The sequence below is a fragment of the Lolium rigidum genome, chromosome 2 (genome assembly GCF_022539505.1).
Source record: "Lolium rigidum isolate FL_2022 chromosome 2, APGP_CSIRO_Lrig_0.1, whole genome shotgun sequence".
Lineage (NCBI taxonomy): Eukaryota > Viridiplantae > Streptophyta > Magnoliopsida > Poales > Poaceae > Lolium > Lolium rigidum.
This window is the reverse complement of record NC_061509.1, coordinates 242,584,103-242,599,532: the sequence shown is the minus strand read 5'-3', so window position 1 is coordinate 242,599,532 and position 15,430 is coordinate 242,584,103. Positions and strand designations below refer to the sequence as shown.

The window sequence follows — 15,430 nt, the reverse complement described above, 5'->3', positions numbered from 1 at the left end:
TTGTGGTAGTGGATAGATTTTCTAAGATGTCCCACTTTATTGCCTGCCACAAGAGCGACGATGCGTCGCATATTGCTAACCTGTTTTTCAGGGAGATTGTACGTTTACATGGAGTTCCGATGACTATTGTTTCTGATCGTGACGTGAAGTTTATGAGCTACTTCTGGAAGACGCTTTGGAGAAAGGTGGGGACGAAGCTGCTGTTCAGCACTACTTGTCATCCCCAAACTGATGGTCAAACTGAAGTGGTGAATAGAACATTGTCACAACTGTTGAGATCCATGATCAAGAAGAACCTGAAGGAGTGGGAAGAGTGTTTGCCGCATGTGGAGTTTTCTTACAACAGGGCGGTGCATTCTACCACGGAGCTATGTCCTTTTGAGGTGATGTATGGTTTCAAACCCATTACTCCACTTGACTTGTTGCCTTTGCCCATACATGAGAGAGTCAATATGGAGGCATCAAAGAGGGCAGATTTTGTGAAGAAGATTCATGTGAAGACTAAAGAGTTGATTGAGAAGAAAGGCAAGAGCAATGCTGCAAGGATGAATAAGAAGCGCATGGAGATGTTGTTCAAGCCTGGTGATTTGGTCTGGGTACATTTTCGCAAGGATAGATTCCCGAAGCTGAGGAAGTCTAAGTTGAAGCCTCGTGGTGCTGGTCCTTACAAAGTGCTTGCCAAGATCAATGATAATGCATACTCGATAGATCTTCCAGAGGATGAGTTTGGTGTCAGTAATTATTTCAATGTTGCTGATTTGACACCATATAACGGAGAAGACCTTGGAGCGTCGGGGTCGACGCCTTTTGAAGGGGGGGGGGGAGATGATGAGGGCATCCCTACCTCACTACTACCTCCGTCATTATCAATCGAAGATGAACCTCGTTGTGAAGCTCAAGTCCAATGAAGTCGGGATTGGACCAATGACACGAGCTCGTGCGAAGCTACTTAAACAACAGGTGAACTTGTTCCTAAACGATACCTTGATTGATGAGAACTTTATACTACCTAAGTCCTATTACTTATGTATCATCGGGTATGAAGAGGAGACAAGCATCGCACGAGGAGGAGAGGAGCAGTTGGACGTAAAGATGGACGTGAAGGCTGGACAAGGAGCTTGACATGAAGATATCTCATGGACGCGCGAGGGAGGAGCGGGAGGAATGCGCGAGAGGAGAAGAAGAAGTCCGGGCCGGTCCGGCGCCCGGTCGAGACCGGCCCCCACGCCGGGCCGCCCGGTCCACGGCCCGGTCGACCGGCCGGCAACCGGCCGGCAACCGGAGGAGCGTATCGTACGGGCGAAACCGGAAACTTCGCAGTTTCCGGTTGGCGACCGGTTGACCGGACCACCGACCGGACCGGCCGGTCCACGGCCCGGTCGACCGGATTCCAGACCGGACCAGTCCGAGTCTGTCTCGACCAGATCTATTCTGGGTCGGTTTTACTTGTATTTTTCGACCAGAACTCGTCCCGGACGCCTATATAAGTGCCTTGGACGACCCCCTAGCGGCTTTAGACCACGTTTAAGATAAACCCTAGTTCTTAGTTGTTTGCTCTGCAAAACTATTGAATTCCCTACACCATATTGCTTGGATATTGTGTAGATCCCGTTTAAGTCTTGTGTGATCTGTTGTTCCATTGGGAATTAGACGGTTGCAACTTACCGCTTCGTGGTCGGCGGCTACGTGCGCAAGTGTGTGGATTTGCGAATATCTTGCGGGGTTGAGAGTTGTTGCATCCGGCGACAGGGACCAATCGAGAGATCTCGTTGCGTCATACAAGTTATCATCCACTACATCGTCGTGTTTCTCCGCTGCCATCACCCCGTGATCATCATCACCACCGTTGCTTACTGAGAAGATCGGGCCACCCCTTATCAGTGCACCTCTGCCGCGGCCACGACCACGACCGCGACCGCGAGCTCGGCCTCCGCCTCTCCCAGCCATGGCGTCGACTCTTGTTGAGATGGTGGCGGCTAGAGTTGGGGAGAGAGGCGCTAAGATTTGTGTGTGAGAGGGACGATGAGAGGCGGCCCTTATAGGCCGGAGGGAGGCGGGGGAGCGGTGGCGCTCATTAACGTCAGCACGCAGAGCTAGGCGCGATGAGACGCGCCGCTGCGCCTCTGCGGGAACTGCACCGTCGCTGCGCGCCAATAACTTCCGCCGCGAGGCAGGCGACAGTTAGGTTAAAATTTATTGTGCCGCTGACGGGTCGGGCCCGCGTCGCTTCGCCTCGCTTTTCGTTGTGTCCGGCGTCCCCGGTGCGTCCCCTGTGGGGCGGGGACGGGCTCGGGGCGCTAGACAAAAAACGGGTTTGGAGAACGCGGCTGGAAGTGTTTTTTTGTCCGGCGCGTCCCAAATAGCTTTGGGGGACGCGACTGGAGATGCTCTTATTATGCAGTGGCAGGAAGTAATACTAGAATTTCTAAGTAATGAAGTTTCCTTTATCGAAAGAAGGTCAGGACAAAGCCCCAAGGATCTCGTTCGCAGTTTGCCTATCTTCGTCATTCAGGGCACGCTCCAGATAAGAGAGTTGATGTTATCACTCATTGGCAACCATGGCAAAGTCACAGGTCATTAACGCAAGGAGAAGAAACAGATTAACAAGCTGAACATCATCAGCAACAGTCTCCAACAAACTTTTTTTTTTTTTTGAACCCAAACTCTGATATATATTAATTAAGGAAAACGAAGTTACAGGAAACAACCAGAACTGGGACAGCTGTCCCCAACATACAGAAGGAACCCTGGAAAACAAAGAAAATACAACTAAGCCATCGGGCTCCTCTGAGACGAACAAGATCGGCCACCGCCATCAACGCCGCTTCAAACTCGCCGGAACGAGAGACGAAGCAACCCATGGCCGCAGCAAAGCCGCCGGACTGAACCTTTGAAGGACCAGGCCTCTTTGAAGTCGCCGCAGTAGCCACCCGACGCGGACGCCGGGATCTAGAGGAGGCTGAAGGCACATCGGCGAGGGCGACGCCCCGATCCACACCGGCGGTCAGGACAAGCTCGCTGGCAACCACCAGCACCTCGACCTGCATCAACTTGCTCCACACCAAGAGGGACAGCTGAAGATACACCAAGAACAAGCTCCTGTACAGGACCCCGGAGACTCCACCGCCAGCGCCGGAGCTCGCGCCAGCAGAGCAGGGAAGAAGACCCGGGACAAAAGGCTTCAGCTCGACCGCCGCCACCGCCTCGCCGGCCAAGCACAAGCACCAAGCAGCCTCCACGACCTCTCCGACGCAGGCGCCGGAACGGGGAAAAGAGGGGGAGGACGAACACCACCACACCGACGCCATCGCCACCGTCTCGATCTCGTCGGGAGGACACACACACGCACACAGGAAGCAAACCTAACTATACACGACGAGGACCGGGGCTCCCCCCCACCTCACGGTGCCGAAACGGCGGCCGGAGGTGAAGGGGAGCGGCGGACTCGCCGGCGAGGACCAGAACCTGCGGGTCGCCTCTCAGTCGCCTCTCTCAACTGTAGCAGAAGAGATAAGGTCGAGAGAGGCATAAGTGTTAGTGACACAGTCTCCAACAAACTGGGAACAAGGCAAAGCAAAGGGTGCCAAAGCAACATGCTGATACAACAAGAAAACAGCCTCAGGTGGCCAAACTGACAGAACGCAGGATTTTTTACTAACACAGACGAACAAGAAGATCCTGACGGAGCTGGAAGAGTTTGGATGGTCAAACATTGTCCAGGTTGATGTCTCCGGTTGTTGCGAACTGATCCAGGGCTGCCACCCCACCCCTGTTGAGCATAGCCTCTTTCACAGCATGCCCTAGGCATCATCTAGCTTGAAGAGAAGACGCAGAGCACGGGTGACCTAGGGGGAGGTCCCAAATACACAACTAATGTGTCCTAAATAGTAAATACACAACTAAGAGCTAAAAAAAAAGACTCATGTCGTGAAACTTAACCAACGTTTCAGGTTAAGATTGTGGTGAATTTGAAAGCCAGGGAGAACTTGTAAAAAATCGTGGAGAAGGGCTCCACGGAACTCCCAAAGATTTCAACTTGAGAATTGGAGCAACGTCCAACCATCCCCGCCGACGAGAAGAATAGCCAGACAATGTGGCAACCCAAGTGGAACCCATGGTTCGTATGTTATATGTGGATGGACTGGGATCCACCACGTGCGAAAAGAAGCAAGCTTTTCGTAAACTAAAATAAGCAAGTAAGCTAACTCAGTTACTCAGACAATTTAGTCGTGCGAAGTAATCAGCAGCACAACATATGCTGCGGACATCACACTGATTGAAATCTCCTGGCCGCAAGCTTCAAACAACTAGTCTGCAGACACCACATCGTCCATGTCGTCGGGAACAAGGGACCAAGCAACAGCAACAGTTACCTGAGCTTCACCAACAATACATTCCTCCTGGCTTAAGTAGCAATTTTGGGCCGTGAAATGGACACGACCTTCTGCATGGACATCACCAGATTTGGAGTAGGCTTGTATGACAACGTCCAGCCCTCCTTCATGTTCTACAGAAACAACTTGCCTCCACAGATGTGCGTACCCACGAGCACCTTTCGGCATTGGTTTACCTCTCGACTCAATCAGAACAATCTGGTTGGATGAGACTCCACACTCAGCTGCCACCATTGTCGCCCTTGGTAGTGGGGTGCAAGCAACCAGGCCGCCATATGCAAAACTTAATGGCCATAGCTCTTTCTTCTTGACAATCTGGATGCTCAAAATAGTGGCCTGGACCGTTCGTTTAACTGGCTGCGAGCACAACTCTAGCGTACAGAAAACGTTCTTGAAGCACAGGGTTGATATGCCAGGACCGCATCCTCCGGTGTAACCCTGCGCACAAGTGATCAACGATTTGTCTTGAGAGTCTGCTGCACCTTTCACTTTCAGTTCGATCTCAAAATAGACCGTATCCATGGACACGATCGCACGGGACGGACCAGTCAAGTGCAGAAAAGGATCCTGCAAGAAAGAAAGCATGCATCATCAATCAATCACTGTTAGCATGCAATCAATCAAGATCTAAAAGAGAAAATCGATCTGCAAGGTAGTACATACATCCTGTGTCAGTTCTTGGGCCATGGTCCTATCACAAGAGAAGAGAATGTTTCGCCTGGAATCCAGGGTGTCTCGGACGGCAACCACACCATACACAGACAATGGCAACTCAAAACTACCAGCAATGTCGTCTGTGAGTTTCAGTTGCATGGAGAAGATCTGCAAGGTATTCACGGCGGCGCCGGCACTATTGTATGGGATGATTCCAGGTGTGTAGTGTGTAAACAGCATTGAACTCAGCACCGCTGCATGCATGCACCCAAGCAAGAAAATTATGCAATGGATTGTAAGCAGCAGGAAGGTCAAAGGAAATAGATAAATGCTAACCGACATAACAAGTAAAGTAAGAGGCTGACGTACTTAAGTTTTCGAAGTGATCACAGTTTTTGCAACAATTAGATTCCCAGCCTAGACGGTACCAAGCGTAATCCACCGCCTCCTCATCTGCCGTCTTCTTAGCCAATGCTGATTTACCTTTGCCGAGATAGTTATCTTGGATGGTCATTGAATTGGTGGAACTGGAATCCGCTGATTCTTCATCCTTCGCCTTGGCCTTCTTCTTCGTTGGCAACTTATCTTGGCTGTAGAGGAAGGCCTTTGTCATTGTCATGCTCTCTTGTATCTTCTTTACCTTCGCCGTCCTCGCCTCTTGGTCAGATTCTTCAGCTTTCAAAATTTCTTCGGCTTTCCCAGCTTCTGTCACAGGAGCTTCTGCTTTCCCAACTTCTGTCACGAAGTCTTCAGGTTTTCCAACTACCCAACCTCTGTATGCCTGAAACGACACCACATCGTCCATGTCGTTGGGAACAAGGGACCAAGCAACAGCGACGGTTACCTGAGCTTCACCAACAACACATTCCTGCTGGCTTACAGAGCAAGTTTGGGACGTGAAATGGACACGACCTTCTACATGGACATCACCAGATTTGGAGTAGGCTTGTATGACAACGTCCAAACCTCCTCCACGTTCTACAGAAACAACTTGCCGCCACAGATGTACATGCCCATTAACACCTTTCGGCATTGGTCTACCTTTCGACTCAATCAGCACAATTTGGTTGGATGAGACTCCACTATCAGCAGCCACCATTGTCGTCCTTGGTAGTGGGGTGCAAGCAACCAGTCCGCCATATGCAAAATTTAAAGGCCATAACTCTTTCTTCTTGACAATCTGGACAGTCAAGATAGTGGCCTGGACCGTTCGTTTAACTGGCTGCAAGCACAACTCTAGCGTGCAGAAGATGTTCTTGAAGCACAGGGTTGATACGCCAGAACCACATCCTCCGGTGTAACCACGTGCACAAGTGATCAACGAGTTGTCTTGAGAGTCTGCTGCACCTTTTACTTTCAGTTGGATCTCAAAGTACACCGTGTCTATGGACACGACCGCACGGGACGGACCAGTCAAGTGCAGAAAAGGATCCTGCAAGCAAGCATCATCAATCAATCAATCACTGTTAACCTGCAATCAATCAAGATCTAAAAGAGAAAATCGATCTGGAAGATAGTACATACATCCTGTGTCAGTTCTTGGGCCATGGTCCTATCGCAAGAGAAGAGAATGTTTCGGCTGAAATCCACAGTGTCTCGGACAGCAACTACGCCGTACACAGACAATGGCAACTCAAAACCACCAGCAATGTCATCTGTGAGTTTGAGTTTCATGGAGAAGATCTGCAAGGTATCCACGGCGGCACCAGCACTGTTGTATGGGATGATTCCGGGTGTGTAGTGTGTAAACTGCATTGAACTCAGCACCGCTGAGTGCACGCACCCAAGCAAAATAATTAACATGCAGTAGATCGTAAGCAGCAGCAACTTCGAAGGAAATAGATAGAATGCTGACTGACATAACCACTAGTAAAGTAAGAGGATCACGTACTTAAGTTTTCGAAGTAGTCACAGTTTTTGGGAAATACTTTTGTACACCCACGCATGGGTGTGGGTGTTTCCATCACCGTCCATTTATTCCTTGAGATTCGTGCCCACCATGGTAGATGGAAAGATTCCTTTCTCTCTCCTCTTTTTATCCGAATCTCAAAGCACAATGGACGGTGCCGGAAACACCCACACCCATGCGTGGGTGTACAAAATCCACTCTCCACAGTTTTTGCAACAATTTGATTCCCAGTTTAGACGGTACCAAGCGTAATCCACCGCCTCCTCATCTGACGTCTTCTTGGCCAATGCTGATTTACCTTTGTCGAGATGGTTATCTTGGATGGCCACTAAATTGGTGGAACTGGGATCTGCTGATTCGTCATCATTCGCCTTCTTCTTCGTTGGCAACTTCTGTTGTCTCTGGAGGAAGGCCTTTGTCATCGCCATGCGGTCTTGTATCTTCTTTACATTCGCTATCCTCGCCTCAGAGTCAGAGCTCACCCCCGCCATCTCAGACCTATTCCCGTCTCCTCCACGGCTTCCTTCCGCGTCGACGACTCGCTTCCCCTACCAGACCAGTAGGGTAGGGCGCCCTCTTTCGCCGCCGCTCTGGTTTCTTTGGAAAACCTAGGCGTGTACAACGCGGCCACTTACCCCAGACGCTAGGGTCAAAATCCCTGAAGCCCGATTACCGATGGATACCAGGATTCCGGATGACGTTTGGCGTCGGAAAAAAATTCTATGCGGCTGGGCCGCACAACCTTCCAGCTAGGGCCCCTTGTCAGACTGTGACACCTGTCGTGTTAGAACTAATCTCAAAGCTTTCTAGTTAATCTGACTCTTCATACATTAGTAGTATACATGGAGAATAAGGCACTACGTCCAGACATACTAGCGGTGGCCGGTGGATGTACAAGGCTGTAAAGTTTGCATCTCTGCAACCATGCACGCCATTGACAAGGAGTTGATCTGCAACATTCCAATGGCAAGCAAACACCAGTGTCGACTTCCTCTATTCAGTGCATCTGCGGCCCCACTCGACCTTGTGATGGTGCGACATCAGCACAAGCATGGTCGGTGTCAAGCTGGCCCTGCTGAAGCAGGTCATGGGGTTCGTCGTCAACAAGCTGGGACCTGACCACCGCCTCAGCCTCGTCTCATTCTCCTCCACCACGCGCCGTCTCACGCGTGTGTCCAACGACAGAAGGGCCTCGTCCAAGCGGCAAGCGTGCCGTGGAGTCCCTCGTCACCTGCGGCTGGACCAACATCAAAGAAGGCCTCCGCGAAGCTGCCAGGATGATTGACGGCCGCCAATACTAGGACACCATCTCCGCTGTCATCCTCATCTCCGACGGCCAGGACAGCTACACGCTACATCCAAGCCTCCAAGGTCCGCGGCGGCCACCGACTACAATGTGCTCGTGTCATCTTCCTTGATTCGCGTCGGCCACACCTTTAGTTCCGGCACTGACCAGGATTCAGCGGCGATGCACACCATCGCGGAGGCCACCACCGGCATGTTCTCCTTCATCGAGAACGAGGAGATCATCGAGGACTCATTTCCGCAGTGCATCAGAGGGCTCCTCTCAGTCACATCGCATAAGTCACGCATCTCCGTCGATTGCATCTGTCCTAACGTCCGCGTCCAGTTCGTCAAATCTGGACGATACAAGAACCGCATCGACGCCGGCGGGCGCATCACCACGGTGGACGTTGGTGAGCTGTATGCCGATGAGGAGAGGTGCTTTTTACTGCTTGTAGACGTGTTGAGAGTCACCGGCACTGGGGAAGACGTCGACATCAAGGCGCTGTTGAAGGCGAGTTGTGCCTACCGCCTACCGGGGATATGGTAGGAGTCGTATGTCTTCCTTCTACAAGCACTATAGATACAGGCTAGATAAAAGAGCTTTGCACTTGGTGCTATAAGCTGACGTGTTAAAGTCCAAGGAGGGTCCATAGGAGGGACCTTATACGGTCCAATCCCAGAGTCGGGCACTTAGCCAAATTTTCCGCTCATAATTTAAGTTTGACGAGCAGCGGGCGCTAGGGAAAACAGAGTTGGGGAGTCGTATGACTCCTTCCTCAACGGTTTAACCGAATCCAGCTTGATCTAATTCTTTCCATAATAACATCTCAAAAAAAATCTTAAACAGACATTTCTGCCGTGATTCGAATCGTGCACCAATCACGCACACAAAAATTAGTAGAGGTTAAAATGTAATTAAGTTGGTTATGAAATCATGACGGATGCAACAAAAAAACAGATTGCTATGATCAAATGTCTAAAAATCATGATTAAATAATCCAGAGAAGGTAAATACATGCATATATATAGACATAAGAATGTGAAGCCAAGTACAACTTCATAAGAATGTGAAGCAAGCATTTAAAGAAACAAGAAACAAGACCTTATGAACCCTCACCTTTCCTGGAAATTTTCCACTCCTCTTATATCCTTCTCATGACACAAGATATGCCTGCGTTTGCAACATTCATGACAGCAAAAATTCGAGCTGACAAAGCCTATAATCCAGAAAAAAAAAGTGTTAAAACCTGAAGGTTTACGAATTAGTTTTGCATGAACCATGACAAAGTTGTACTTAGTAGATGACCGGCACCATGTAATGGATGCATGTGCATATTCTTAGCTCCCAATGCAACATAAACTTGAGGAGGAATACAGAATTTGCTGCACTAAATTAAAATTTACCGATCTCAAATCTTAAGTTTGTTATATTGTGATCCAAATTCATATAGTAAAGGGAGGCTAACTTCTGACGAGCGGAGCGAGGCCCATCGCCGGTAGGCTGGTACGGATCGTTGCCACCGCCTATATATACATCTTGTAAGCCGCCGGTTAGGTTTTATCAGATTATAAGATAACCCACGGCGTTTGTAAACACTCCCAGATATAGTGAAGCTTTGTTGGCTGGCGCCCGTGGTTTTTCCCCTTCTGTGTTGGAAGGGGTTTTCCACGTTAAATCTCATGTCTCCGCTGCGTTTTCTTTTATCGTTCTTCGTTATTTGCTTGTCACGTTTATAACAAAAAGTTGAACAAAAGAAGCTTCACGATGTTGATGCTTTAAGTGCTTCAATGAGCAAGGGATCAATTGCCTCATATTCTAAGTAAAATATCACAGAAAATTAACCAATAATTATGGTCCCCGTACATGACAGAGGAGGAAACCTGCACTTGCTGGGAGAAAGTTCAAGATAAAAGGAACAAACCTTGATGGCGCGTTGGGAGCAGTGCTTGCAGCTCTGGCACTGCAGTTTCAGCACAATCTTCTTGGTGGTTTTTGCCTGAAGGAAGTCGCAGATTAAGCATCACACAACTGCCAATAATATTCATCAGATGTTTAATTAAACAGACACCATATGATATGATAGATGGAACTCATATGATATGCCAATCAGATAAAACCTAAACTATATTTTGTTTTGGCAAATCAATAGAAAATCACAAGAAATAAGTTGCATTACCAACAGTGGACATTACCATGTAGTACTAGATTCATATGTTCTTAAGATAGAGCTCACTAGGCATTATCTGTTTCTCTTTAAGATAGAGTTGCTGTTGTCTGAACTTAAGAGTACAGAACGTTCCACACCCCGCAGCAGCATCAAATCCATACGACCATACCTCACATTACAACTACTGGAGTGGGAAATGGCATTGATTCTTGGCCAAAGCAACATAAATCGCCTCTATTCCCTCTGTTGTTTCTGGAAGAGGAAGACGCAATCAAACAAACTGCTGACTCAAATACAAGTACCACATTCGAAATACACACAGCTGAGGTTGTTCTCCTGCTAGTTGTGTCTGTACCTGGAGGCCAGGATGCTGGGTACCTCACCGTCGACGAATTAGGCTGAGAAGGGTACCCGCAGGAGGCGGACGTGACGGCGCGTGCCTCGCCATCAGGGAGCCCGCGCTGAAGCAGAAACTCCGTCCCGCCGCCGCGGGTAACGAGCTCGAGGAGGCCCTGGGCGGCTCGAAGACACCGCCGCGTCCACTCCAGCACCATCGCCCCCCGTGGCTAAGATGGAGGCGCATGTGAGTGGAAGAACCACGCCGGCGCGGGCTCGCAAATGGAATCTCCGGCGATCCGGAGAGGCAGGGGAGGGGGCCGTCGCAGTCTTGGCCAGAGGAGCTTGAGAGGGGGAGTGAGGAGGACGGCGCGTGTCGGGTTTGGCTGTCGGTGAGTTTTTTTCCCCAAGGTTTCGCCACCGCAGGATGGTGTCGTCTCGCGCCGTGGCGTCGTGGCGATATGGATGGCAGATCTGGTAAGGTTAATGCGGTGATTTTTTTTGGAAATGGATTCGAGGAAGATGGCGGTAGCGATTTTTACGGCGTGTGCAATGGCGTGCGTTGAAGATCTACTTGAATGGTTGTGCTTCTTACCCGTCAATGGGTAGCTTAAGAAGACACTCGATTTTAGATGATGTGTTGGTGTATTGTCAATGTAATAGCCCTGTTCAGGGTTATCCCATTTATCAATTTTGTAGGTATAGCGAGTTATTGCTGGAAAGGTGGCTTTGCGTTGATCTTTCTATCTTCCTTATAAGACTTTGTGTATAATCTAATAAAAAAAAGTGTGCATACTTTGAATTCAGAGGCTTGGCTATGCTCTCATTTCGAAAAAAAAATACATGATCACAGATTTTCACATTAAACAATGTGTAAAGTAAACAATAGAATTATCCTCGGATAAAAGATTGTTGTTTTCTCCCTAGTAGCAACAACATATCTATAATTTTAGAAGTTATTGTCACTCTCCCAGAAAATTAGAGGCATGAACCTACTATCGAGCATAAATACCCCCTCTTGGAGTCACAAGTGTTCACTTGGCCAGAGTTTCTACTAGCAACGGAGAGCATGCAAGATCACAAATAACATATGACATGAATATATAATCAATCTCAACATAGTATATAATATTCATTAGATCCCAGCAAACACAACATATAGGATTACAAAAAGATGATCTTGATCATAGGGCAGCTCACAAGATCTATACATGAAGCACAAAGTGGAGAAGACAACCATCTAGCTACTGCTATGGACCCATAGTCCAGGGAAGAACTACTCACGCATCACTTCAGAGGCGGGCATGGTGATGTAGATGCCTCGGACGATGATTTCCACCTCGGGTAGGGTGCCGGGAAGAGCTTCGGAACCCCCCTCCCCCCGAGATGCGTTCTACGATGGCGGCCGCGACGGAACTTTTCGTGGATGGAGGCTCGGGTATCCAAGGTTTTCCAGAGAAGATGTATAAATAGGCGAAGGATTTAGGTCGGTGGGGTGCCTGGGGGGCCCACACCACCCCTAGGCGCGGGCCACACCTAGGCCGTGCCATGGGGTGGTCTGGCCGCCCCGTGGCGCCTCTTCGACCCCCCTCTGGACTTCGTCTTTGTTTCGGTAAAATATTGACTTCGACTTTTGTTTCGTCCAATTCCGAGAATATTTCCTGTACAACTTTTCTAAAATACAAAAAATAGCAGAAAACAGGGAACTGACACTATGGCATCTTGTTAATAGGTTAGTGTCGGAAATCATGTAAAAGTGCAACGAAGTGTAAGCAAAACATATATGAATCGGTGTAAACAAGCATGGAGCATCAAAAATGATAGATACGTTTGAGACGTATCAGTCATATTTTCTGATCTTATACCGCAATGCAGTGCATACCGGGCATTTATCCATATTCTCGTACTCGTCACCGCGGTAGAGGATGCAATCATTAGGGCATGCATGTATCTTCTGCACGTCTAATCCTAGAGGGCAGACAAGCTTCTTTGCTTCGTATGTGCTGGCGGGCAATTCGTTCTTTCTTGGAAGCATCTTCTTCATTATTACCAGCAACTTTTCAAATGCCGAGTCAGCCACACCGCTATGTGCCTTCCACTTCAACAATTCTAGTGTGTTGCCTAGTTTCTTCTGGCTATCTTCACAAGTTGGGTACAACAATTTGTTGTGGTCCTGTAACATCTGCTCGAACTGCAATCGCTCCTTTTCTGTATCGTAGTCTCGCTGTGCATCAGAAATGACCCGACCAAAATCATCAGCAGGCTCCTGGTTCCTGATCTTCACCCTGACCTTCTTCTTCATTGTCTTCCATTGCCGTATCAACGTACTCAGGGAACATAGATCAGTAGTCATCATCGTTATCTTCTTCATCGTCGTCTTCCATCATAACCCCTCTTTCTCCGTGCTTCGTCCAAACATTATAGCCAGACATGAAATCGAAATGAAGCAGGTGGCTCTGAATGACTCTTGAGGAAGTGTGATCCTTCTCATTCCGACAATCAACACATGGACAATACATAAAGCCATCACCATGCTTGTTCTCCTCGGCCGCATCACGAAAAGAATGCACACGTTTTCTGTAAGCGGGTGTGCGTCGGTCACCGTACATCCATGGATGGCTCATCTGCATCATACAACTGTATATCAAACACAAACACAATCACAATCCTGAAATTAGTACTGCACGGTCTAAATGAGAAAATAGTTGCTAACCTTGTAGGAAAAGTGGAAATTAAGAGGAGGAAGCTTAAGTGTGGCTCGGGCACCTCATATCATGCTTGTTTCTGTGAACTCGAGTGGCGTCGCTCTAACACACATTTCAACAAACGCCTCTAGTGCATACTAGTAAAAAAGACTAGCACAAAGCCACACTCCTCCCACCAGGAAAAAAACAAGAGAGGGGGGAGGGAGCTATCATATATATAGGGCTAGCCCAATTGTCCCAGATTGGGATACAAACCGGGACTAAAGGAGGAGCACCTGGCCGCAGCAGGCCACAGAACCCTTTAGTCCCGGTTTGTATCTCAAACCGGGACAAATTGGTCCTAACGAACCGGGACCAATTGGTGCCATACACTTGGGCGTTTTGGGGGCGACGTGGCCAGGCCTTGGGTCCCGGCCCAGGACACGGCCGGGACTAAAGGTGCCTGACCAAAGGCTTGTTTTCTACTAGTGGGGGGAACGAGTCTGTGTAGATGAACCTAATCAAAGCCACAAACACTTTTGGTTCTATGCCTTTGACATATATGGCTCTAGATGTAGCGCCCTTTGCCATGGGGGGGGGGGGGCAAAGAGCTCTGCCTTGAAGACTTTTGATCGGGCTGCGAGCATGCACCTATGCGCAAAGAACATCTCGCCGCTGACTTCAAACGTCATGTCGGCACCGATCTTGCTTTGAAGGAGGCTGTTAAAATGATCATGTATGTCCGACAAGGTGTCATCATCATCCTTGGAAGCGCCGGCGCCACTGCAAACCATGATGTTGCACCGGATGGTGAAACCACCATCCTTGAGGTAGGTCGATCATTTGAGGGCATCTCTTTTGATAAACCTGTTGGAGCCCCTACCACGAGCTTCAACGGAGGAGTTGTATGTTTTGGTCGCACGAATGTATACCAGCTTTTGACACTCAACTTCGTTGACAAAGGTAATTAATCAGGTACTTGGCCTCTACAGGAGCGGCATGTTCAAGATCATCGTCGCGAAGGCAAACAAAAAGAGAGATGGAGTCGGCGCAGCTTGGGTTGGCACTGTTAGGGTAACACACGATGCACCATTTATGGCCTCCAACATTGAAAGGGCCAGATCGATGACCCTGCCGTTGGGTACCTCTTGTATGGTACGCAGGTAGTCTCTGACCAGGAGCAGGTGGTACCAGCTATCCGTGCTGGCGTCATCGATGACCGACGTGGTGCAGTGCCTTCCATTGGTGACGAGGGACACCCCATTGAACGACGACATGGAGAAAGTGTCATAGCTAGGCCCGAGATCTTGTTATGCAGTCCGCCGCCCTCCGTGTAACTTCCTCTGATCAATGCTTACCAACACACGCACGCACGCCTGCATGTTAGAGTTTATATACCGGTACGTATTGTATACCTATACGGACACTTATGTAATCCTTTGTACGCTATATTTATGAAAGATCCTCGCCCGACGAAGCACGTCGGGTCAGCTACCAATCTATTTTCCTCATTGGTTTTCATGGTACTAGAGCCTAGTTCCTATATCTAGGGTTTGCGCTGCCATCTTCTAGCTTCTGCCGCTGGTGCACCTCCTGTGCCGCCGCTCCTAGGCCACGATGGCCTCCTCTCCCCTACCGAATGGGTACGTGACCCTTCCCGCTACCTTGATGGCGAGTCCACCCTCGCCGGACACAACCACATCCCCGGCTTCTTCTGCGCCGCCACCGGCTCTTCCGCCGCCGGTTCTTCCAGGCGCGATGGCGACAACCACTGCTGTCGATCTTCCCGCATCGGCGTCGACAAGGAGCTTCCCTCTAGCAGCAGCGGCCATCTACACGGAGGCAGCCCTAGTCGCTGCTTCCCTCGGCCATGGCGTCGAGATGGGCTTTCCCCCTATGGCCGGTTATCCAGGGTTCTTCCCTGGGTACCCTGGGTACCCCATGGCGGGCTACGCGGGATATGCACCGCCTCCAATGGCGCCACCGTCTGCAGCCCCT

At 49.4% G+C, this 15,430-nt stretch overlaps 1 protein-coding gene and 1 long non-coding RNA gene across 2 annotated transcripts; both read right to left on the bottom strand.

Moving 5' to 3' along the window:
* Window positions 1-4,074: 4,074 nt before the first annotated feature.
* Window positions 4,075-6,962, bottom strand: LOC124693192. Its single transcript, XM_047226657.1, has 5 exons — window positions 6,940-6,962; window positions 6,573-6,817; window positions 5,418-6,480; window positions 5,058-5,302; window positions 4,075-4,961 (listed from the first exon to the last, which is right to left on the bottom strand). Exons 2-5 carry the CDS (start codon window positions 6,801-6,803, stop codon window positions 4,308-4,310), a joined length of 2,193 nt encoding a protein of 730 aa, XP_047082613.1. The 5' UTR covers window positions 6,804-6,817; window positions 6,940-6,962; the 3' UTR covers window positions 4,075-4,307.
* Window positions 6,963-7,166: 204 nt separating this feature from the next.
* Window positions 7,167-10,886, bottom strand: LOC124693193. The gene is made up of 4 exons (XR_006999892.1): window positions 10,768-10,886; window positions 10,582-10,664; window positions 10,167-10,241; window positions 7,167-9,461 (listed from the first exon to the last, which is right to left on the bottom strand). It is a non-coding gene; the product is annotated as an uncharacterized LOC124693193 (long non-coding RNA).
* Between the last annotated feature and the right edge of the window lie 4,544 nt (window positions 10,887-15,430).

Bases quoted from the DNA above. Each gene is read 5' to 3' on its own strand.
- LOC124693192 (XM_047226657.1), bottom strand. From the start codon at position 6,803: ATGCAGTTTACACACTACACACCCGGAATCATCCCATACAACAGTGCT. The intron at 6,481-6,572 runs GTATGTACTATC...GCTTGCTTGCAG, and splicing joins CCCAAGAACTGACACAGGAT to GATCCTTTTCTGCACTTGAC. The intron at 5,303-5,417 runs GTACGTCAGCCT...GCATGCATGCAG, and splicing joins TGATCACTTCGAAAACTTAA to CGGTGCTGAGTTCAATGCTG.